At 41.2% G+C, this 26,631-nt stretch overlaps 1 protein-coding gene across 2 annotated transcripts in view; it reads left to right on the forward strand.

Annotated features, from left to right (window-relative positions):
• Nucleotides 1-2,228: 2,228 nt before the first annotated feature.
• acsl3a (acyl-CoA synthetase long chain family member 3a) overlaps nucleotides 2,229-26,631 on the forward strand; it is a 44,071-nt gene continuing 19,668 nt past the window's right edge. For both annotated transcript variants that reach the window (XM_083984368.1, XM_083984369.1), the window contains exons 1-6: nucleotides 2,229-2,414; nucleotides 9,213-9,780; nucleotides 11,818-11,995; nucleotides 18,025-18,134; nucleotides 19,872-20,010; nucleotides 26,196-26,346. In XM_083984368.1, coding sequence (XP_083840494.1) covers nucleotides 9,406-9,780; nucleotides 11,818-11,995; nucleotides 18,025-18,134; nucleotides 19,872-20,010; nucleotides 26,196-26,346 — 953 coding nt within the window. In that variant the 5' untranslated portion in view covers nucleotides 2,229-2,414; nucleotides 9,213-9,405. The remainder of the gene's footprint in view (nucleotides 2,415-9,212; nucleotides 9,781-11,817; nucleotides 11,996-18,024; nucleotides 18,135-19,871; nucleotides 20,011-26,195; nucleotides 26,347-26,631) is intronic.

The following is a 26,631-nucleotide window of genomic DNA, read 5'->3' on the forward strand; positions in this document are numbered from 1 at the left end:
ACAGCATGCGCTCTTTGAAATGTAAATACTTAAGGCCTAATAGCCTACATGAATAGGATTAAAGGCAAGGCATTTGCAAGCTCATTAATTCCAGCCTACTCCTTTTTCAGCATTTGCCATATATGGACTCATAAGTTTGATTGAATATAGTCTGGAAGGAAGATTAATGATGATTGTTTGACTAATTGTTGATTTGTGCATATGACCAACATAAACTACTACCACTAAACTACTACTTCTAACACAACTCATCTTAAAAAGAGAGAGAGATAAGTAATAATCATCAATTTCAACAGATGTCACAATAATGATTAAACAGAAAATCATGTCATTTAAAGTGTTCACACAACCTTCACTAATGAAACCGTTTAGTTTTGAGAATAAAATTGATTGAGAAATAGCTCAGGGGGGGAAAAAGTATAGGTGATATCACATAGTGGAATAAACATGCATTAAAAATTCATTTATGAGCTTAAGGACAACAGCCTCAGTGTTACTGGTAAAGCCAGTTTGTTATTGCAAACCAGCGTGTCTAAAAGTTGCCCCGAAACCAGGGAGAGCACATTTTCAACGATTTTTAGACGAGGGAAAAGATGACGCTCACAAACACAGACACAGAATTGTATGAAAATAATGAAGAGCATAAGAAAGACTGAATGTGTGCTTCAGATAAACTAATGCAGACAGGATCCATGGGCAGTTATTCACATAAACAAGCTTTTATGAATAGCGGCAAAAGGTCTCTGAAAGAACAGATCTGTGCAAAAAGATAACAGGACAACCAAGATTTATTCCATAAAGAGACCAGTTAAAAGACCAACTGATCATCTAATATTTGTACTGTCATTGAAATGTTAAATATTTTCAGTCACGCTCAGATAACTGGGAAATATTTCAGTTATCTCAGCATGAACGAATTACAATATTGTCTTTTAATTTGAAATAATGTGCTTTGAATCATCTGACTCCAGCGTGGTTAAAACTGATTACAGATACATTCCGATCATGATTTGATGAACCGGCCATAATCTCCATATAAATCTGGCGATGATGGAGTGGTGGGAACGGCTAGCAGTGTTATTATGAATCATGTGAGACAGTGGGCAGCAAGCCTCATTTCACCGTTTTCTTTCTTTTTTCAATAATTAGCCTGAGTGTCTGTGGATCTGCCATCTGCCAGTCTCTCTGTAATATATCACACTGACTTGCCTTTGCATGACACTGCAGGAGTGAGTGAGTCATCACGCTGCCACTGGAAACTCACACTTCCACAGCTCCACAGCAGTCAGTGTTATATCATATATAACATCCAGGATGTTATATACATTCAAATCCTGACACTGTCCATGTCCACTTCCTGTAGCATTTCAAAAAGGCATTAGGCGTCATTCACATCTGCATTAAAGCAGATGTGTTATGCACATGGACCAGAGTGTGTAAACAAACTCATAACTGAATTATTTATGAATTGTTTTAACTTTTTTTTTTTTAAAGAGTTGTTACCTGTGGAGCAAGAGAATCACATTATATTGATTCACCATTTGTTTTGATACCGCCTGGATACAGATGACTGTGTGTTCTGTGTGTGTTGTTGCTTTTGTTTTTCCCCTTATGCATATCAAACACAGCAATACATTATACAGTTACAATCAAAGTAAAATAAGAAATGAACTTGAGAAACCTATAGTAAATGCAAAAGCTATATAGAAATAAATAAACAAAACAAAATAGATGAATAATTAGGCTAAATAAAAAACAATAAAGCAAAAACAAACAAGTAAATAGACACAATATTTAAAGACATTAAACGCAGTAAGCTACATGTTTTAACAGCTTTTTTGTTTTGTAGACAGGAGAGAGTTGAGATATAATATTCAAACTCTGATTTAAACACCAAGAAATATGTTTTCCTATTTGAAAATGTCAGTTGTAGCCTACATGTTAAATTTACTATTAGAAAATGTGCATCATTGCTGCGTGTGTTGTTGTGAATGTGTGTGTGTGTGTGTGAGAGAGAGAGAGAGTGGCGTGCGCGTGGCCTCTAGTGGCTCCTCGTGACCGTCAGTAACCCATGCAGTCACCTCGCGCCCTCCTTCCATCTGGCCCGGCCCCTAGCACGCGCCACCTCCACGAGTCCAATCATAACGCAGGGAATGACAACCCCCCCACCAACCCCCCCCCCCTTCTCTCTCTCTCTTCCCAAATCACTTCCGGGCTCCGATGAGCGAGCGCGTTATCGTTGGACAAATGAGGAGCTGATGGATGAACTCATGTAGACGCGCACACACACACACACACGGAGCTGCAACAACACGGTGAATGAAGAGTTATCAAATTATCAATCCTCCCGCCGCCGCTGCTGCTTGTGAACCGGGTTTAAAGTGACTGTCCGGGAGCTGGAAAGGTTCACGCCGGTAAGTTTCTACACGCCGTTCAGGTGGTTCCCGTTTTTGTGATGCGCGTCTGTAGCTATCCAGATGTGGAGGAGGAAGAGGAGGAGGAGGAGGGGATGCTGCGGTCGGGTCAAGCTAACGAAGATAGCTACGCACAGAATAATCTAAAAATGATGCCGTTCATACCTACTCTAAAAAAAAAAGGCTTTATATTAGACCTTTATCGCTCCAATGTTTATTGTAGATTTTATTCCACGCTGTAGCTATAGCCTAGCCTAAGTGAAATTGTTATTAAAGTGACGGTCGCACTATGATGTTTACACTCGTATTTCATGTGTTCTGGTAGTTAAACACCATACTCAGAGCCACAAACATTTTCTTTACTAAATAAAATGACAGTTGCAGTAATCATAATGTAGCCTATATAAGTGTTTTATTTCGAAATCCTTAACCGGAAGTTGGGTCGCCATTGCTGCTACATTGACGAATTTTGGATGTTGCACTGTGAACATCTGTGGCTCACTGCTGAGACCACTGCACTTATAATAACATCTAGTTCATAATATGTGGGCTATAGCCTACGTGTCTTTTTTACTGATTAGGCCTGTTCATCTATAATAATTAGTTATTTATAAGCGTTTTCACGATTCTGCACTTTCATTGACACACTTTTGTTTTTAACATGCTGGTGTAGGCCTACTTTTATAACGTGCATTCATCAGCTGACTTTTCCTTTATTCATTTCTTCTGTTAACCGCATTTATACGATTATAACATATAGACAAAATAGGACATATTTCATAAGATGATGTGTTTTATTAATCAAAGGAACCAGAGCAGAAAATCTGTGTCCAGTCCTTCAGTCATTTTTACAACCTCAAGCTGCTCAGCACTATTTACACAGCTGAAGTGAACCGGCCTGTGGCAATGATTGTCAAATGATGCCGGTCTATCAGAGAGGGCACAACGTGCAAACACACAAAAACACACTCCTCCTCCTTGATTCTCTCTTGATTGTCATGGTGTTATAAAACGTATCTTAAGTAGCCTAAATACTGCAGAATAAATAAGGCGGTTTGTTTTGCTCATTCCACCTTTAACTAAATCAGATGTAAATGACGGGTTTATAGCTGCTATAGCAACAATTTTAAATCCAAATCAGAGACATTAGGAGGAGGAGGAGGAGGAGGAGGAGGAGGAGGAGGAGGAGGAGGAAGACGTTGGTGACTGGCATGTGTGAGTGAATAATTTATGTCGACATACACAACAACACAAAAGCTGAAGGGAAAATCTGCGGTCTGATCCTCATAATCCGGCCAATTAATGTTTTTGTGTTTTCACTCTTGTTGAAATCACCCTTTAAAACCCCTTCAGTTGTTTTGCAAGCTCCCGATTATGTCATTATTTGAGACCGGCAAATACACGACTTCATGTGTGCGAAATTGCTCTGCTGCACCCACACGTACAAACACACCACACATGAGCCTCCTCTTTCTTTCTCCACACAAACTCACACACGCAGTCTGACCCCTTGGGACCGGAGTGTGTGTGTGTGCGTGTGTGTGGGTGTGCGGGTGTGCGGGTGTGTGTTGGTGCGACGTTTCGCCACAATGGCCGTGTTGAAGTTTCTGCAAGACTTCAGCCTGCCTGCTTAGCTGAGTGGGTGAAGGCACGGTGACGTCGGTACACAAAAGACTCCATTCACACAATCTCTTGAGGAAGCAATGATTCCCTCACACACTCACACACACACACACACACACACACACAAACACACAAACACACACACACATGCCTGCTCACCCCACTGCTACGTCGACCATGCCACAATATTACTCAGTTAATCCAGTGAGTGGAGGCTGCCTGCAAAGCGCCTGATTGTTGCATAAAGCCTCCCGTTAAGCAGCTACTAGTTTTTTGTGTCTAAGTGTCTCGAAGGTAAAAGATTAGAGTCGAGTCTGTGTGCGTTTAAATTGGGAACTTCACCTTTGTTGACCTTTTTTAGTGAGACGACACGACGTGTGTGTGTGTGTGTGTGTGTGTGTGTGTGTGTGTGTGTGTGTGTGTGTGTGTGTGTGTGTGTGTGTGTGTGTGTGTGTGTGTGTGTGTGTGTGTGTGTGTGTGTGTGTGTGTGTGTGTGTGTGTGTCTGGACTTGTGTGCATATGAATACAGTGGTTTGGTTTTGCTGTCAGGTGGGTCTTCTGTTTGCCTCCATGTGTTAAACGTCTGTAATGCAAAGTTCAGCAGACGTTCCCTCACAACTCAAACAAGGCCCTGACTCCTCCTCCTCCCCTCTCCCCCCTCTCCTTGACTGCCTCAGCATCTCCTCTTATCTCTCTGCCCTTTGTTGTACTTGGCACTGCACACAACAGCTCTACCTCACTCTCATGTCCTATGTAATCAATGGTGGAGTATTGCTGAAGTGATTAGTTCAATATTTAACAGTGAAGAAGTGATCAACAATTCAGGAGGCGGCTTTTCCAAATGTTCACTCACTGCTTCTCAGATGTGAGAATTTGTTGCTTATTTGAATCATTGTGAGTTTAATATTCAGTTTTGTGACTGCAGCTCACAACGTAAAGACATGTGCAAGTGCATATTGTGTTTGGTAAAATTGCTCTTTTCATTTTATATACAAGAAAATGAAATCTCTGAAAATAATCAGAGGCTTCAAGTAAAGTATGGAAATGCATCAAAATGGCATGACGGTAAAGTTGTTGCAGATGCTGATATCAATACTGCTGAAAATAAGGTCTCAGGTATCTGGGAATTTGCAAGTACACTCACCCATCTGATACCATGTGGTTTATTGATAAACTTTGATAATTTTTTTAAAAATTTTGCAGTGTTAGGACGGTTAGTGTAGGAATTGTCATTTATTCTTTCATGTATTCCTTTTAAATGGCTGACAATCAAATTAGATAATGAAGGTCTGTTTACAGAGAAATTATATTGATGTTTTATAAAGGTTAAATGTCTCACAGCGACAGTACTCGTGACTCATCCAGGGTCAGTAGTAGCCTACACACCTGTTACATTTGTTTTTGATGCTGTGCTCTGTATTGCTTGATATAGAAGTACAGGAATCGGAAAATTTCAAACAATTGGAACTTAATATCTTTATTCTTACATACCATGAACATATTATAGAGCAAATCATCTTGTTACTCCGAGTGTGGAGTTTGAAAGACGTGGGTGTTGAGCAGTGAAGGAGGAAGAATCCCAGTCTCTGAGCTGTTAGACAAGAAAACCTCTTTGTTTTATTTCTTTTAGGCAGGGTTTTTTCTTTCTTTCTTTTTTTATTTTTATGGTTAGCAGAAGATGGTGGAAATTAAAATGGTTGGCTTATTTAAAGCGGTTCCAGCCAAGTCCTTTTTTATGCTAGACCGAAAAGTCTTGTGACAAAACAGCAGTGGAAGAAGTGGAGGTCAGCCAGCTGCAGCAGCAGCAGTAAAGGCTGCAGTAGAAGCAGCAGTAGTAGAAGTAGAAGCTGTGGAAATAGAAGCAACAGTAGAAGTAGAAGTAGAAGCAACAGTAGAAGTAGAAGCAACAGCAGTAGAAGTAGGAAGAAGTGGAGGTCAGCCAGCTGCAGCAGCAGCAGCAGCAGCAGTAAAGGCCACAGTAGAAGCAGCAGTAGAAGTAGAAGCAGTGGAAATAGAAGCAACAGTAGAAGTAGAAGTATAAATAGCAGTAGAAGTAGAAGTAGAAGCAATAGTATAAGTAGAAGCAACAGAAGTAGAAGCAGTAATGGCCGCAGTAGAAGTAGAAGCAACAGTATAAGTAGAAGCAACAGCAGTAGAAGTAGGAAGAAGTGGAGGTCAGCCAGCTGCAGCAGCAGCAGCAGCAGCAGCAGTAAAGGCCACAGTAGAAGCAGCAGTAGAAGTAGAAGTAGAAGCAATAGTAGAAGTAGAAGTAGAAGCAAATAGTATGAGTAGAAGCAACAGCAGTAGAAGCAGTAAAGGCCGCAGTAGAAGTAGAAGCAATAGTAGAAGTAGAAGTAGAAGCAACAGCAGTAGAAGTAGAAGCAATAGTAGAAGTAGAAGCAACAGCAGTAGCAGTAGAAGCAACAGTAGAAGTAGAAGTAGAAGCAACAGCAGTAGAAGCAGTAAAGGCCGCAGTAGAAGCAGCAGTAGAAGTAGAAGCAACAGCAGTAGAAGCAGTAGAAGTAGAAGCAGCAGTAGAAGTAGAAGCAACAGCAGTAGAAGCAGTAGAAGTAGAAGCAACAGCAGTAGAAGCAGTAGAAGTAGAAGCAGCAGTAGAAGTAGAAGCAACAGCAGTAGAAGCAGTAGTAGAAGGAGAAGAAAAAACAGCAGCAGCAGAAGAAGCAGCAGTAGTAGAAGCAGCAGTAGAAGCAGCAGCCTGTTGCTCTCCTCTGACAGTTTGTTTATCACAGTTGAACCTATACAGTCTATGAGTTCAACACACTTCTTCTTCTCCTCCTCTGTAGCCTCTGTTTCATTGACCTTGAGTTTTTGCACATAAATATCTGAAGTACCAGAGACACTGAAACCAACAAGAACAAGTACAACATCTTGCTCCAGCAGCAGCAGCAGCAGCAGCAGTAGTAGTAGTAGAAGCAGCAGCAGCAGCAGCAGCAGGCGCTCCGCTGGGCTGTGATGAAACCTGGGTAACAAGACACGGCCGTCCACACCCCACAGAGAACAGATGCTCGTCTAGTGGCAGAGTGCTGATGGTTCAATCTTTGATTTATTTATGAGTCTCAGAGGAACACTTGAAGAGACTGTGAGGGAGGTGGTGGAGGGTAAAGTGTGTGTGTGTGTGTGTGTGTGTGTGTGTGTGTGTGTGTGTGTGTGTGTGTGTGTGTGTGTGTGTGTGTGTGTGTGTGTGTGTGTGTGTGTGTGTGTGGGGGGGGGGGGGGGGGTTGTGTGTGTGTCAGCTGGGCAGTTTTTGGGAGGGGAAGGATGTGATGCTTCAGGGGAGCAAGATGAGCCTTTGTCTTGCTCATGTGAATAATGAATTACTGTTGCTAAAATAGATTGTGTATGTGTGTGTAGTGTGTGTGTGTGTGTGTGTGTGCAGGCTCACACCGTGTTTCTTTAGCTGCTAAATTACAAAGACAGTTGATGGACTGAACAGAAACGTCAGTGTCCATTAGGAGGATTATTTCTGACACTGGTGGCGTCAAAAGGCAATTTAAAGACCTTGTTACCCAGAAATCACGTCATAGTTAATTGGCCCCTTGTCATGATAAAACACCAGACTTTTTCTATTCATAATAACAATATTAACTCAATAACAATAAATTTAACTCAATAACATTGTCATTGACGTTTTTATTAACTATTTATCAACCCCTGCACTGCTGAGTTCATTTGTGTCTGGTGTTTTAGCAAAACGCTGTTTGTTTTAATGCATGGAAATGCATCAAAATGACATGAAACTAAAGGAACTTTATTTAAACAGCACAAGTTCTTCACAAGAAAAGTAAAAGAATCCAACATGAGCATTATAAAGAAAAGTGCATTATGCAAGAGATTAAACCATCTAAATAAAACATGAATCAGACGTTACCAAAGGTTAAGATAAAAAGAAATGTAGTTTAAAGAGACCCTGAGGAGTTTGCTTTTAGTTATAAAAGAGTCTAATATTAATGTGGATGAACACTGGGTCCATTTTCTATAAATATATCGTTTTGTCTTCATAGGTATTTTGATATTATTATTTAGTGGTCGACTCGCCCAGCATTTCCTATAGTTTCAGTTTCCCGGACGCTGCCCAACCTCTGACTTTCGTTCTTGATTAATGAAAACATTCTTGGCAAATGCTTTCGCTTTCGTCTGTCTTGCACCGGTCCAAGAATTTCACCATGCGCGCAGAGGCTCATGGGAAATGTAGTGTGAAAACACTTCGCTTTCGGAAACTCCTCGTAGTCCCTTTAATATGAGATATGAAGGAAATTAAAGTTTTACAGTGTCTGATCTTGACCATCCATCTGTAGATCTCAACTCTCACTTGGACACATACATTAGAAATGAATCAGAGCTGCAAGTGGGAAGCGCTCAGGCAGTTAAATAATAACATCATGATAAACAGTAATGGTTTTTGTTCTGTCTCTATGGGATGACACACACACACACATTCTCTCTTTTGAGGCTGGAAATGAACGGTGTGTCTTAGAATTACCGACATTATGAAACAACATGAAAACGTGATGAAATGAGTGAATGGGGACAGTGTGGACGGACGGAGCTGCAGCTTGTCTCTGCTCTCTACTTATCTGTTCCTCACTCTGCATCCCTGTGTCTAGTGGTCTAGTGGCCTGTCACACACACACACACACACACACACACACACACACATGCATCCATTAACCTCTCGTACACCCTCTTCCACTTAGCGTCGTTTACATCTGTTAACGACTGTGTTTTTTTTCCATTTCAGTTTCTCCTCTGTGGTCTTCTTTTTCTTTTTTATCCTTTGTTCTTTGTGCTTCTGCTTCTTTGTTTTTTTCGTTTCCTTGACACTAACAATAAGTGACACAGGCAGTTTTTTTCTCTTCATGCTCTGGATGCAGGAGTCTCAGGGCGGGGAAGGAACATTTACAGCAGCACTGAGCCAGTGAGCCCGGCTGTCACACTGGTTTTCCAGTATTTCAATTCTGCTTTTTTTTTTTTTTTTCTTTTTTTTTTGGCATGCATGTGACTCACTGATTGGTTTCGGTTTCAGAATGAGTTGAGAGCCTTGTGTACAAAAAAGCTCAGGAATAATCTAATTTTGAAACTAGTTATAATAATAATAATAATAATGAAAAAAGAGGAATAACATCTGATGCCAGGTTAATGTCATTTATTTTCCAGGGGCAGCCTGGTCCAGTGGGCGCTTTCTGACCACAGAGGATGATTCAAGCTCTATAAAAGCAAGAAGGACGAAAGAGAAGTGGACAGATCGGACAGACTGGACTGACGGGAACCACAGCAGCAGGAACTTTCTCCCACAACTTCTACTTCTTCATCTTCTCTGCTTCTCCGTTGCCGGTGCAGCTTCACCAGGATGAGGCTGAAGGAGGAGCTGAACCCCGTTCTCCTGCTCCTCTTCCACCTGCTGGTGTGGGTCTACACCGTCCTCACCTTCCTGCCCTACCAGCTCCTCAGCTGGGTGTCGGAGCCTGTGGGCGGGGGCCGCGGCTCAGAGGAGGACCGGGCCAAGAGGCCGAAGGCTCGCTCGGTGTTGGGGTGTCCCGAGGGGCCCTACAGAGCCATGAGCGCCACCAAGAGGCTGGTGACGTCCATGCACCCGGGGGTGGACACCCTGGATAAGGTGTTCGAGTACGCAGCCACGAGGTTCCCGGAGAGAGACTGCCTCGGCACCAGGGAGGTGATCAGCGAGGAGGACGAGCAACAGAGCAACGGGAAGGTTTTTAAAAAGGTAAAGAGCAACGAGGAGGAAGGAAGAGAATCAAATAGAAAGAAGTATCAAGTTAAAAGTGCAGTAAACGCAACATTTGAAGTATTTTAAAGGAACAGTTCAGCATTTATGTTGAACGTTAGTTTAAAGAGTGAAGAAAAGTGAAACTACTCCCACATCTATTTATTAAATATTAAAGGTATACTTCAACATTTTTGGCAAATTGAATTGGCATGAATGCAAAAGACCCAATACATATTTGAAGCACCAACAATGAACACGTCATATAAATTGGAAATTATGTCCAGGTAAAAAGAAATTACAAAGACAACATAGTCAGTATTAAGATATACATGTAAATAGCTCTACCTCCACATTTTGATGACGTTTGTCTAACGACGTGGATGGCAGCTCAATGTGCAGACGTGTTTATTAACTGGAGATTAAACCGTATCACAGGCTGCACAGTATGAAGCAACAGGATTGGATAGATTAGTGTTTCTCCATGTTCAACAAATACTCAAAGCAAGAACCTTTCACTTAAATTTATAATTTCCTTATATTTTCATTCAGGTGCAGTTTGGTTTATTAGATTAGTATAAGACTGTTCTAACACTGGGTTTTCTCACTAATATATACAGGTGAGACTAAATGTGGTCTTGTAATAAATAATGTTTTTATTTATGTCAACAAATCAAGAATATATGAATAAAATTATGTATATCCCACCTGCAGCTCCAGCCCTAAACCTAAATACTGAAGAACTAAATACCTACATGTAAAAAACACACCCACCTTTGTTTATGCCAGAAGTTTCCCCATCTGTAGATTATCTGGATTACTAGAATAATACTTATACTTATATATGTGTGTAAAGCATTTAAGAATCATTGGATTATGGTGGATGGTTGTGTAAATACTGTATACAGTAATAAGACATTTCATAGCCAGGTTGGTGTGGTACAGAAAGAAGTTTAAAGATGGGGAAGGGGAACATCTGTATTGAGAAGAGAAAGTTTTGTTGCATTGTTTAAAATCAAAATGAGACCATACAAATTGTCCTGCAACCTGCAAACAAACGACATTCATAATCACAGGTTTCACATCCTTCAGATACTTCCCTGCGACTCTCTCCAGTGAAATCATCGTTAATCGTTTCTCCGAGGGCTCGTTGGTCTCCTCAACGCCCTTTAAATGACATCGACCTGACAAATATTCAGAGAGGATGAAGAAAGAGAAAGAGAGAGAGAGAGATGGGAGTGAAAGAAGAGTATGAGAAAGACACAGATCATGGAAACAGGGAGGAGAAATTGGTTTGAGTTCAAAAGTGTGTTTCGACTTTTAGACCCATAAAGGAAGTAAGAGTGAGAGTTTGAAGCTAACTAGCCTGTTTGCTAATGTTGGTCCATTTGTTTCACACACACACACAGACACACACACACACACACACACACCTGAATTCTTTGCTTTGTCATTCACTGTGAAGTGAACTTTACCCAAGTAAAACACTTGGGGTTGTTGTGTGTGTGTGTTATGCAGGGCACAAAGTGTCTGCACAGTCAGGAGTTGAGTTGGCCAACTGTGTAAATCACCCCACCCCACCACCCACCCCCTCGCGACCCCCCTCCTGCTTTAATCCCCCTCTAATCCGTTTAAACCCCACTGTTGAAACATTGATTGCTGCAACAGAACGCGTCTTAGCCCTTTAGCTGCTATCTATTGTTTCCAGCAGGTGGAAAACAGAAGTAAACTGTGTAATAGTCATCATTAGTGTGTGTGTGTGTGTGTGTATATGCACTACCACCTGTTGGCCACTAGGAGCCACTGTAACCTCAGCAAAGATGCTGCAGCAGACTGCAGAGTGTGTTGAAGAGTGAATCCAGACCAGAAGCCTGTGTTTATCTTCTCCACAGGCCCATAATGAAAAGAAGAAGTAGTTTAATGAATACTGTGTTTTTATTTATATTCAGACTCGGAGCTTGTGTCTGTTTTTTCTTCTGTAACCCACTGCTTTGTGTCTTGTATCCTTCCTCCTCCTTCCTCTCCACCCTGCTGCAGGTAGTTCTGGGTGAGTACTGCTGGCGCTCCTATGAAGACGTCCTCACGGCGGCGTCCCGGCTCGGCAGCGGTCTGGCGTCACTGGGTCAGCAGCCCAAACACAACATCGCCATCTTCTGTGAGACGAGAGCCGAGTGGATCGTCGCTGCTCAGGCCTGCTTCATGTACAACTTCCCATGTAAGTCCACGTCAGTCAGTGAGTGAGCACACACATAGAAACTCCTCATTAACTCTGATATTACCACACTATTACAAATACTCATTCTACTTTCCATTTAAATATTACAGTTTTGGGGCGATACTGGTATTAAGTCTAATGCACAAAGGTTAATTTATTGCAGATGAGATTGTACTGTACAATTGATAGTGTCCACCAGGTTATCAGACTTAATTTTCAAAGGATAGCCCCTTGAGATGTGCCATCTAATTTTCGAGGGGGTCCTTACAAGTAGGCTAATACCAACAAAAATTTCAATCATCAGTAATACAGAATCATAATTAAGAGTAAAGGCAAAACATGATACCAGACTTTTAGACACAGAGACACACACACTGGCAAGTATTACACAATAAAAACCCTCTGCAGTGATACTTTATGCACTGCAGTGGTGGGCCTTTGTACACATATGCGCACATACACACAAATATACATGTACTTATACATGCACATACACATATAAATATACAAATACGTGCACACATGGTGTATGCAAAGTCAGTGCATGAGATACAGTACAGTACATACATTTAAATGTGAAGTACATGAGCGTGAGCAAGAGAAGAGGAGGTTTAAATAGACTAGAAAATAAAGGAAGGAAACTCAGATACAAGTGCAAGTTGTTCGGAAAGCTTGGAGAGGTTTATTCCTTCTTTTTTTTTATCTCAGTGGGTTTGATGCATTACAGTTGTAATTTTCAAACCAATGCAAACATTTAGAGACTGTTCTGCAGCAGACAGTTCTGCTGAGACTGTAGCAAATGCATTTAGAGTAGTTCACTGTTCATGGACGACAGAATGAACTCTGCTTTTAAACGTATTTAAATCTGTACTTTCAGTTTAGTTTTAGTTTTACTGTACAGCAACTTTTGTTTTCTTCTTTCCCACCAAGCCTCTTCCAAATATGTCTGAATTAGGCTAATTTATAGCTTTTATACATGTGTGTGTGTGTGTGTGTGTGGTTGTCAAAAGATCAGAGCACCATAGTAAACTAGCTCAATGTCATCCTCCTTCATTTGGGGGGAGGGGGGGGGGGGGGGGGGGCATACAGTAGGAAGAAAAAGAAAAGAGGATGGAAATGAAAAAAGAGGATGGAAAAGAAATGTGACATAGTGGAAACAACAGAGAGAAAGAAGGAGAGTAGAGAGTGAACATCCCTCCATCGTACACCGATGGAGACACAGGAGTTTATGGGACAGGGCTTAGTGACATCTCCTTTCTGCGTCATGGATCCAGAACACTTCCTGTTCTGCTGCTGCTGTGTGAGTGTGTGTGAACGAGGGCCATGACACCTCCAGCCGTGAGATCTAAACACAGATTGGACACACGCACACACACACACACACACACACACACACACACACACGCACACACACACACACACACACACACATATATATATATACACACAAAGAGAAAGCTCCACAAGCATCCAGGCTCCACTCAGTAGAAGCAGATGAAGAGTTTGGGGTAACACTTTATAATAAGTACACACTATTAAGCATTAGTTAAGCATTAAATACTGAATTCATCATTTATAACACATGAATACTCATTAGTATGTAGTTTATAAACACATTAAAATGTTTTACTCGTCATTGATAGCTGTAATTGTATTTATAAACTACATACTAATGAGTATTAATGCATTATAAATGAATAATTCAGTGTTTATTAATGCTTAACTAATCCTTAATAGTGTGTACTTATTATAAAGTGTTACCGAGTTCTGCAGTTTCGTGTCACTTTGAATCCAAGATCCTGAAATTCAAACTCAATTCCTCCATGTTGGAACATCTAAACCTTTGATTGACGTTAAAACACAACAAGCAGCGAATCTGGAAACGTGAAACAACGGCAACAACAACAAAGCTCATGAGTGTCGACTGCTGCTGTAACATTCACTCACATTTTAGTGACAAATGCTGCAAAACTCAGGATGACAACAAGTGATGATGAGCACATTTTGCCTTCTGACAGTGAGCCAGTATACAGTGAATATACAATGTCCACAAACACAGAAACACACACACACACACACCGAGTGTCCGAGTTCACTGGGGGCCTTTGGCTGACTCCTTGATGCCTCTGTCAACATCAGATGCTCACGTAGACTCTCTCACCCCTCCTCTGACGCCATCGCCCCTCACTCCTCTCCCTCTCGCTCCTCCTCCTCCATCACTCTCTCCAACCTTTAAACTCCTCTCTGCACCCCCCCACTACTACCCCCCACCCCCTACCCATCCTCTCCGTTATCCACTGCTCCCCGGGCTGTCCGCTGTCCCTCGGTTATAGTGCCTGCAAGAAAGAAGAAAGATGCTTTAATGGCCTGTGCTTTTTTTTTTTTTTTTTTTTCAAAGCGATGACAGTTTAATGGAGCATAAACTAAAGCACACAGAGAAAATAAAGGGTCCTTCAAGGACAATCAAAAAGATTTAATGAACTTAAAAGTACCGCTGTGGGTGCTCACAGCACAGACAGGAACATAACATATTAAAGAGTAAATCAGCGTAGAATCCCTCGGGGTGGGAGGGGGGCCGCGGTCGCCGACCGATCCTTCAACATTAACATCACAAACATGAAAAACGCACAAAAAAAGGTCTTTTCCTCAGCCGAACGTTTAGGATTATATTTTAATTTTGATGATGCTGTTCCAAATATAAACCTTTTAAGCTGATATTTAGTTAATTTATATGAACCTGTTCAACTGACAGCTTCCAGCGTTTCACACTTCATGATCATCAGATAAACGACGGCCACTGTGAGACAAGCTGAAAGACTCTTATTCTGAAAGGTACAGTATTATATAAAGTGTTGCTGCAGATGAATAAAATAAAAGTGGGAGTGTGTGTTTCCATCACAACTAAATGAAACAGATGGAAGGAGGGAAAAATGGAGTGAATGAGGAGAAGTGGGACACTTACATAACAGCAGAAGGGACAAATTGACCTTCTTCTGTCTCAGCTGGGCCCTGTGTTACACTAGTTGTGCACTGCAGCCATTAACATGTGCGCACACACTGACACACACACACACACACACACACACATTCACAAACAGTGTGTGACATGATGCATTCCCGAGCCCCTCAGCCTAACCTTAACCATCACTGATACATGCCTGACCCGAGCCAAAACCGAATTCTCACCAGAACAAAATGAGTCCACAACTAAAGAAGGACATGCACACACACACACACACACACACACACACACACACACACACACACACACACACACACACACACACACACACACACACACACACACACACACATAATTCAGAAAGCAAAAGGCCAAAAAAAGTCTCCACTCCAAAATTGGTTTTGCTTTTTGTCAGTAGCTTTTAGCTTCTACTGTCATTATATTAAGGGTCAGACAATTATAATGAAATTTAGGCAGCACTCCTGTTGTCCTCCTGGGTCAAGGAAGGAAGGATGAAGGGAAAGAAGGAAGGAAGGAAGGCCGGAAGGACAAAGGGAAAGATGGAAGGAAAGAAGGAAGGGAAAAGGGAAGGAAAGATAGAAAGAGAGAGGGAACAGATTGGGTCAATTGGGTCAAAAAGGAAGGAAGAAGTAAGGACGAAGGGAAAGATAGAAGGAAGGAAGGGAGGGAGGGAGGGAACAGTTTCGTTCAAGGAAGGAAGAAGAATTAAGGAGGAAGGGAAGGAAGGAATGGAGGAAGGGAGGGGAAAGGATTGTGGAAAGAGGGAAGAGAAAAGGGAAGGAAAGAAAGATGGAGGGAGGGAGAGAGGAAACAGATCAGGTCAACTGGATCAATATAGGAAGGAAGAAGAATTAAGGACAAAGGGAAGGAAGGGAAAAAGGATTGTGGAATGAAGGAAGGGTGAAAGGAAGGAAAAAAGGATGGAGGAAGGGAACAGATTGGGTTAATTTGACCGAGAAGGACAACAGGAGGGTTAAGACAATTAAAAACTATTGAAGACATAAAAGCAATATTAGATTAGTGCAAAATGCAAAATAAAAAGTGTTCTGTAGTTGTGCAGAATGATGTTTGTGCACAGGATTATGTCTGTGTTGAAGTTTGGCGCCCACCATGTTGCGGCATGTAAGGAATGCGTGCTGTGGAAACTTGAAGCTTTTCAGTGACGTAAATTTGAACAATTTATTGAAATATTATCAAAATCACAATACAGACAGAAAGTGTCATGTCCAAATGACCAATAATGTGTAATTCTTTTGATAAAAGATGAAATGCGGCACAAGAACAGACCATAAATGAAGCGTCGATGTTGCTCCGCAGAGATTAAATCGCGTCTGGTTTGGTACATAACTCTGGAAATAATCACATCATCAATTTTCACTGAAACTGAATTTTTTTTTAAAAAGACCTGTCTGACAGAAACTGTGACTCATATCTGCCAAAATATGATTTTGTTTAAATAACATTCAGTCCTAGAAAAGAGTAATATTTACATATTCATAGAGTGTTGAGAAGCTTTTAAACCTCAGACATAATAACTGGATGTTCTGTCTGATGGCGGCTTTTATGTAACAAGTCGACTGACTGACACTGATTGATCTCATTGTTGGTTTGTTTTGCATTAATTAAAACAGAAATGTCAGAGGAAAGTTAAAATCTTTTGAATTTTAACAAATGTGAAAAAGTCAAGAGTAATTCAGACTGATGTCACAGCTTGATACAGGGCATTGTCTGTACTCTTAGCATGGTTTTCAGTTTTACATTTATCCATATTAATACTAATTTCATCATTTAGCAAACTATAAAACACTGTTATCCAGTGACTGTCTGCTCTGATTCATACAAATCCAGGTACTGTATTTGAAAAGTCTAATAAATCTGAATCAGCTCCACCAGCAGATGAGGAAGACACCAACAGGTCAATGTCCGAGGTTAGAAAAAAAAGAAATAAAACACAAACTCATATAGCTTTAACTCTTTAGTGGACGCCTGTACGCGGCGAGCAGCACATACCAGCGGCACATTCAGACATTTCAGACATATGCACTCAGTCCTAACACACACACACGCCCCCACACACCCCCTCACATACCAGTACTGTTTATATCCCCAGAAGAGCGCTTGTGAGTGCAGTGAGAGCTTTGTGTCCCATCTGCTCGGAGGCTGAGCTCAGAGTCAGGACGGCCTCTGGAGGAGCCCAGTGATGTCATCGCGGTGGGAGGGGCCAAGCCAGAAATGCTGAGCAATACAGACTAGAGTGCACGTACATTGTCCATCGTCACACGTGTCCATATGATGACTCGAGATATTTAAATTGCACTATGTACGAGTGAACACACAAAACAGTTTTTGCATTTTTACGACATGTTGGTTTACTGTGTCACTTTAAATTAAATCTTCTCTCTACTGGACATGCACCTACACACTGCACTTTACATTTACATTTGATAATGTTTTTATGTTTATTTTATTTAGGTTTTAGTCTTTTTATGAGTATTTAATAAAATGCTGCTATGATGAGCATTTACGGTAATCTAATCTTCTAATCAAGGCTACGTTTTACTCTAGAAGTTGGCTTCGCTCATGAGTACTGATCTTACCGTTGAGGCTTCGTTCAAAAACACTTCCACTGAATTTGGCACAGCTGTCTGGCTGATATTTTGGGAAAAGGCTGAGTTTTTTTGTCAAAAAAAACAAGCCCATGACCGATCACACACTTGACAAGTCTGTGTATTCCAAGAAGCATGAGTTACAGTATTACGACCAATGAGGCTTCTCAGGAAAGGGTTTGTGTCCATTGGTCAGGTTTGATTTACTGCAAGCGCGAGACACATGTTTATGTGTCCTTTTGAAATTGTAAAGTTGCAGTATCACAGCAGATTTATAATCAAGTCAAGAGATGGTCAGACTTTGTATGAAGACAACACAGCTTATACCTCACTTACAAAATCCTTCAAGAACAAGTCTGAGAGAGAAAACCTTTTTAATTTTACTCAATAAGAATCAATAAATAACAATAGTGGTTCTTTTTTTCATGTGTTTGTTGCAGTGGCCACACTTTACTCCACACTGGGAGGTCCAGCCATCGCTCATGGGCTGAATGAAACTCAGGTCACCCACATCATCACCAGCAGAGAGCTCCTGGAGACCAGACTCAAGGTCAGAACATGCACAAAACAAATCAATCAATCAATAAATCAGAGTTTATTTGTATTGAACTTTTCATGCAAACACATATAGAAATAAGATAATACTAAGAGGAACTGAGGAATTGCACTGAGGAAACTAAGATCAATTAAGATAAATAAAATATTGACATAGAGGACTTGTAATAAAAAGAGAAAAAACTGAAATAAAAGGAAGTATTGTAAATGTGTAGGTGTTGTATGTGGGTAATCGAAGGTTCAGCTGGTTCAACTGTTTTTATTGTCCTCCCTCAGATTTACAACGTGCAGCTGCGTATGCTTAGTTCACTTGTTTTTCTGTGGAAAAATGGGCAATAAAAAAAAAAGACAAACAGTATCAGGCAGTGATTGATGGTATTTACTGTATTTGTGTGTCTGAACATCATGTATCTCAATAACAGAAACTGTTTCTGACCCAAAAGGGAACGGCCTCCCTCCATGGAGGAACAAAGTTGACTTTAAAGTTGAACTTAATGGTTAAACGATGCAGTTCATTCATTTTGTTACAGAGAAAGGACCGTCCATTAATCGTTCATGGTTCATGAGTTTTTCTTTGAGAGCAGTTAATATCATCCATTTTATCAAAAAAATAATACATACTGCAACCTAATCGGTGATATAGTTACCTCTAAGAATGTAAAGATACACAACATTAACTGAGCTGTTCATATTTCTTTTCTTTTATCTTTTCCATTGATAATTACTTGAGAATTCATTTTCATTTTCATTTGTTCCATGCAAGGACATTTTCAAATCGTACATTACTGACAAAATGAGATTATAATTTACACATTCCATGCCTGGAAAGGAGCAGGATGAAGAAAACTTATTTTCCCTGCCCCTCAATCATTTCCTTTCGAAATTAAACTAGATGGTCTTCGAAATTACTTGTAAATAATAATGACAGAAAAGAAAAAAAGAAAACACAAGCAACTCAATTATGGCCAATGATTTCCTAATATACAGTATATATCAAATACTTTCACCTTTGATATCTGAGATGTATTGTATTTTAAAGACCTGACTGTCAATACCTCAGTCTATAAATGTTGACGGACTCACTCCACCCTGCAAATAAAAAAGCAAAGTTAACAAAGTTAAGCAGTTTTCACCATGACGTCGGTGATCCACTGTCTGCCAGTCGTTTCCAGACTGTGAAACATCTCTTGTCTTCCAACATTTTTTTAAGGCAGCTGCTGCTTTCATGCACCTCTGTTATCCATCAGGGAGAATCTAAAAACACTGGAGCAGAGCTGATTAAGGAGGAGGAGGAGGTGAGGAGCAGCGTGTCACCGTAGAGATGGAAAAAAAATAAAGAGGAATGCACGTGCCGTGTGTTAAAGGCTGTTTTGGACAGATTCAATCCCCACCACCCCCTGCTCTGGCATCTCATCTCCCCTTTTTATCAAAGTGGAATAAACACAGATCCTCTGCTCACTCTCACACATCCTGTCGTAGACCAAATACTGACGAACAAGATGATGATGATGATGATGATGAGGATGATGATGATGTGTCTGGGATTCCTGGTCGCTTGACAAAAGAAGGAACCTGGTTTTCATCTAGTGTTAATGTATACACAACACTTACATTTATGTGTGTGTGTTTTTGTGTGTGTGTGTGTGTGTGTGTGTGTGTGTGTGTGTGTGTGTGTGTGTGTGTGTGTGTGTGTGTGTGTGTGTGTGTGTGTGTGTGTGTGTGTGTGTGTCAGGATATCCTAATTGAAGTCCCAAGGCTGCAGCATATCATTGTAGTGGATGACACTCCGACCTCATGGCCCGGCTATCCACGTGGCATCAGCGTCCACAACATGGCCACCGTCCAAAAACTGGGGGCCAAGCCTGAGAACGGTAAGCATGTGTTTGTTTGTGTTGAGTTGTACTGATTTTGATTTTTGATTTCAGAACATTTAGCGTCTAATGAAGTGCAGAAATATTGAAGCTAGTTTATACCATTTACTAAAAATGCATTTGTCACATGGGGTGATGCAAGGTCAAGTTCAGTTTACTCATTGTGAAGTTTCTCTGCGGATATGAAGGTGCTTCCTTAAGGCTGGGAAAATAACCCTGATGATGTCACCAGAGCTACTGGCTCACGTCCATGATTATAATTTTATTTCAGCCGTGGCATGAGTTTCAATTACAGAGGATTTGGCGGATATGAAGAGCTGGACATCGCTAATGGAAAAAGGAGACGTGACGAAGGGAGGGCAAATGTAGAGAGAGTGAACAGGAGAGGACCAAACAGTGAACCCTGGGGGACGCCGTGGAACAGGGGAGGAGGTGTGGATGTGGGAGATCAGTGATCAGTTATTGATGCAGGGGTGTAGGGTGTGACTTCAGCCAGGAGAGGGCAGTGCAGGCAGGTGGGAATTTAAAGGAGACATATTATGCCCCCTTTCCACAAATTACAATAGTTCCCAGGTGTCTTAAAGACATGTCTGTGACATGCTTCGGTCAAAAAACCCCAAGGATCAAACATCACAGCTCTTTTCAGCTGTTCAAAACAACCGTGCCTGTCCCTTCTACTAGTAACAGGTAGGGGTGGTGTTATGCAAATTCGAAAACTATTTACATCACTGGAAGATAACTGAGGGAACAGCTCGTAAAACCACATGGATTTCAACCTAGGGAGCCTGCACATTACAGATTTTCTTTGTCAATTCTCACATTTTGGAGGCCGGAAGGCAAGACAAACACCCAAATATATCAGGGTTTCCTCTACATGTAATTGATCGGCAAAATAAAAGCCGCCACACCTTCAAAATGATGATTTTTTAAATTTTTTTTATGTTAAAACAATGTAAAGCAGGGTTTCCACAATAAGTTACCATTTCCTACTTTGCACCCCTTTCCACTACACAGTTACAACTTTCAACTCATGCTTTTCAATCACAGCTGAGTTCTTTATTTCCTCCTCATTAAAAACGAAACTTATCAACGAGCGCATCCAGCGTTATATCATTAATTAACGACTCTGTGGCGGCCAGGGGACAAGCGCTTCGCCCCTCAGCTGTGTGTGTGTGTTCATCTCTCGCGCTCTGTTTCGATTAATAAACACAAATAGGCTACAAACGTACACACATTGGCCTCACGTGTTTGTCATTCCCGGTGTTTTATTTTGAAAATTGACCGGATTCTCTCGTGTTTCTTTGTGTGACTTCCTACCGAGATTGACGCGATGGCTCGCGACTTGTGCACAAAATAGACCAAACGCCGAAACGATCGCTGCAGGGCGCGAGGCGGCCGCGGAGGATTGTTTTTATTGTTTTTATGTTCTGGGACTCCGGACGGAAATTAGCATCGATGCTACAATCCGGCACATTTACATGTTTTTATATGTACATTGATGTGCATTGTCCCAGTCAAATAAACAAATAAAGTACAGTTAAAGCAGAAGTGAGTGGTCCGGTCGTTTTCGCTAATGCTGCGTTCCAGGCAGGCTTTTGAAATCGTAAATTACAGCTTCAAGTCACAACTTACGACTTTGTAGCGTTCCAGGCAACCAACTCATGTTTTTCCGACCTGTTTTACCGGTGAAAGTCACTATAACGGCCACTCGTAACTTCCGACCGGTGAACTCGTACCAGATCGAACTGGTACGACTTCACGGTCGGAAAAATACGAGTTTCCTTGAACGCACCATAACAGTCCTCGTCGCTACGTCACCACATTCACGGCGTCAAAGACGGTTTATAAACCAAGACCTTTCATGACGAGTCAGCTTCCTGTATGCATGTCACGTGGGCTTCTGCACGGCCACGCCCCTTTAGAGAGACCAGAGGCAACTTGGAGTGTATTGATTCCTATGGGACAATTTAATGTGAACACCGATTATGGTCGGGTCTTTCTCCCCACGGTCACTGAAGCAAATTTTGGACTCATTTTTCACAAGCCACATCTCTTCTGAACAGTTTGACACCAAAATGGTAATTTTCAGACGGAGAGATCCGGAGAAAATCCACTTTGTTCCAGTCCTGTCTCTGTCTCTACGACACACTCTCGCGAGATTTGGCACCGATCTCCTAGGCAACGTCAAACAAACGGCCGCGAACTCCCGTGAAAATGATTTAAATTATTTTTGGCATGCTAAATATTACTGTTAGTAGTGTAAATATTTAATGTTATCATAAGAAAATATAAATATCTCACTTTCATCTACCTAAAAATTGTATAAATCCACACACACGTTCACAGACGAGGTGGTGACGGTTGGCCACGCCCATTTAGAGAGACAGGAAGTGTATACCATTTCATATCATTGGAGCAGCCGCTCATGGAGTATCTTTCCATTTATTGAATATCTTTGACGGCGTTCCTTGGCTGCACACACAGCCCTGCATGCCGTTCTCTCTCCTCATTGGATAAAAACTGTAGGATACGATAAATGTTTTCTCTTCGGCTCAGAGCAGAGCAGAGGGACTGAGAGACCCGTGTTTCAGTCCAAACACTCTATGTAAGTGATTGCTGTCGGAAGATATAACTATTTAAGACTTATATTAACACAAATATATCACTCACTGCTTTAAGTAAAGTAAAGATTGGATGCCGAAATGAAAATGCCCCCGCTTCTCGGCGCTGACATTTCCATAATATGTCCCCTTTAAGGTGGAACAGGTTGATGTTGTCAAACGCAGCAGTGAGACTGAGATTGAGATCGGTCATGGTGACCAGATCAAGGGTCCTTAAAAAGTCTTGAATATAAATTTAGTAATAAAAAGCCTTAAAAAGTATCACATTGTCTTAAGTTCAGATTGTTTAAGTCTTAACAAGCTTAACGTGCTGAACAACACTATTTTGAATTTTTTCATTTTACCTTACTGTCCATTTTGAACTGACATCAATGCATCTAATTGGAAATGGTATATTGTTACTTTTGGTCTGTGTTTCCATCGCAGGTTTGGTCTTGAATTATGTTAAAAGTAGTACTCAAAAAGTCTTAAAGTGTCTTATATTTAACTTGTTCGTACCTGTAGTCATCCTGAAAGGTGAGAGGAGCAGGTCGTTTATGGTCGTTTCTGTGCTGCATGCTGTGACCAAAACCAAACTGGCTCTTCTATCTGATACTGCACTGCACGATTCTCTACTGTAACAAACCACAATGAACGACTTTAACGCAGATGAAGATTGAAATCAAGTTAATAAGATGAAATAAAATAAGATTTAATATGTCCCTCGGAGGGGAAAAATTGACAGCATTACAGCGGCAAAGTGGAAAGAGCAGGAAAACAGAAGAACTCAGTACCAAAATGCTTTTGACGATAAAAGAAAACATAATTAAGTGGAGACAAAATGTAAATAAGTAGGTACAATGTATAAATAAAGACAATAAAACAATATATATCGTTAATAGTTGTGATCTTAAATATATTTTTCTTGCTCAATTGAAAATTACACTTGAGTATATATGAGAGTTACCAGACCAATCCAAACAAGAGAAGCTCTAAATGAATGAAACACTATCTGGCTATTTCAAACCTCTCCTGGGCTTCATGGTGCATCTCCCGTCTGGTTTTTGTGGCATTGTTTTCAAACTTAGTAACACACAGTCCCACCACTCTGTATGGGATGGTCGTGCTGGGGTTTCTCTGGGGGTCAGTGGTAGGGTGGGGGCAGATTGGTATCGATGCCATTAGGTCATGTGAATGAGGAAGTGCTGACATCTGTGTTAGATTAAAGGTTGATGCGACGCTTATTCACTTAGCGCAGTGGATGGATCCACTCTAACCCCCCCCCCTGTCTTTTTCGCCTTTTTTATTGTGGCCCCTTTGAACCGATTGACCCCAAAAACGAGAGAAGTTGGCAGTGTCCTGTGCAGATAAAGTGGAGAAGGAAGTAGGTTTAGGAAAGGAAAGGGAGGACGGAGCGCTGGGATATCGGGGAGGGTCATGTTTACACATTATACTGTTAACTTCGCATGACATCAGCTCCCAGAGAACACACTCCTACACGCCTCGCATCCGAGTGACAGGAAAGAGAAAGAGGAGACTCTGATGATGTGCTGTATATTGACTCCCTTCCTCTTCTTCTTCATCATCATCATCATCATGGCTCCCTTCATCCTCTTGTTTGGTTTTTTTTTTTTTCGGTGCCTGCTGTGCTCAGACGTCCGAGTTCTGCTTTTGCTCCACATGATGCTAAACAGAGTGGAAAAAACAAGAGCGGCCTCTCATGAAGAGTTCACTGCAGCTCCACCAGCGAACCTCCAACTGGTTTTGTTTCTCCACTTTTAGCTGATTTGGACTTTACTTATTTATTCAGACTGTAGGAGTCCTGGATCAGAGAGGAGGGGGGGGTGCATCACTCTGCTCTCATGTCTTTTAAACTCTCGCCTAGTCAAGTCAAGCGCCCTTTGATTTCAAGGAACGTGCAGCAGATGAGATACTTCGTGCAACAGCTCCAGGAATCATGGGAAAAAAAGGGGGAGTCATCTGAATGCAGCGTAAAGACCGACATTAGAGCTGCATGAAAATGTATCAGTCCAGTTCTACCTCCTAGGTTTTGGTGCATTTAACACAGGACAAACAAACAGCATGTGCACAATGCAAATAAAAAGAGATACATTTCCAAATTAAACATCGCTTTTATGCAGTGTTACTACATACTACTTATTCATATGAGTGATGGCTGCTGGAGAAAAAAAAACCCTATTATTGTTTTGTTTTGCACGTTCACAGTATGAACCTTCATCCAGAAGGAGAAAACTGAGTCATCTCCTAAAATTGACAGTTTAATCACCAATTGACCTAGTTTCAAGTTACTTTATTTCTACTCTTGGGCAGATTTGGTTTGCAGTTTGAAAGTACATGACATCCATTGACACAGAATAAAACATGACAATAATAATGATGAAACTTGCTCCAGTGCAAATCAAAATGATAATGATAATTGTCTATACAAATAGAAATAAAAACAGCTAAACTACACAACTAAACATTAAAACAAAACTGTGAATGAAAAAGTAATTAACACAGGAGGAGGAGCTTTTATATAAGTTTTTCTACACCTTGTTTTTTTTCCAGTGAGTGAGATGGCAGCTGGGGTGAAGCTGTGCTTGGTAATAAAAAAAAAACAGGTGCAGGTTGTCATTTAAAAAAAACCTTTTGTAACCTTCACACCCACTCCAGGTCGGAGGAGGTGAGAAACCTCTGTCACACTCACTCACTGCTTCACTTTAGACTCTGGTTTTATAACATGTAGAGATTCAGACACACAACATCCCTGTGCTCAGTGCAGCATGCAGCATCGATGAGTCATGAACCAGTAAAATACAATCCAGACAGTCACATATTATTTATATGTTAAAGAATCAAAAAACTCTTCACACTGCACAGTTTTACAATAGAGCGGGAATGATTCAATCTTTTGTCACAATGACTGTGAGGTTAACAGTATGAACACAGAGGTAATCCACCTAAAAGTTGGTAAAAGCTTAAAGTTATGACTGTTTCCATTCAGATTTAACGAGAAGGCTGCAGGAGATTTATTCCTACAAGGTGACTGAGGACATTCACACACACTGAGATGACACCACCCAGGGCTGGATAGAGTGAAAGTCCTGATAAGAGAAAGAAATAAAGATTAAAGAGGCAGGACTGAGGAGAGCAAGAGATTAAAGAGGGTGAGAGAAAGATGAGACGAGGAGAGGAAAGTAAAGGAGTGGAGATGGTGTTTTGTTTTGTTTTTGGCTCGAGCAGTCAGACATAAACTCTTCTTCACTGAGCCGAGACGGGTCTGATTGTTTAATATCACAGCTGAATATTTTTTCCATTTGCGTGTTTGAACGTCTACAAAACTTTTATCGAATTACAGACTCTTTAAAACATTTCCTCGGGCTCCGACACTGGCACGTTCATCCTGTTTCTTCCACGTGGAAGAAAAAGAAAACAGAGGTTATTACTTTTATTCCCAGAACGAGTCTGTGTGACCCGTGTGTAAACAATCACGGAGGCATTTTTAGGTTAATTCAATCTATGTTTTGTGTGTGTGTGTGTTTGTTCACGTCACATGTGTGTTTCCTCTGTTCCACATTACAGCAGCACGTGAGCGTAAGCAGCCGCTGCCCTCGGACATCGCCGTCATCATGTACACCAGCGGCTCCACGGGCATACCAAAGGGCGTCATGATCTCCCATAGCAACATCATTGCCGGCATCACAGGGATGGCTGAGCGGATACCTAATCTCTGGTACGCAAAACCACAACCTCACGTGTGAACACGCTGAGCCACACACACACACACACCACCGGGGGATGTGAGATGTGTAGGAGGAAAGGTGTTAACGACACATGCAGCGCATTTCCAACCAGACCTGGTGTTTTCATTTTCTTTGTTCTGATCTGATCTAAAAAATCAAAAATCACATTTTCTTTATTCACAAAATGTCCAATGCACACTCTGTTTTTTGTCCTGATTAATTTAACAACATAAATCATGTTAACTTGTGAGCAGAGATGGACAGAGTACTCAACC

This window comes from Trachurus trachurus (genome assembly GCF_905171665.1).
Source record: "Trachurus trachurus genome assembly, chromosome: 13".
Classification (NCBI taxonomy): Eukaryota; Metazoa; Chordata; class Actinopteri; order Carangiformes; family Carangidae; genus Trachurus; species Trachurus trachurus.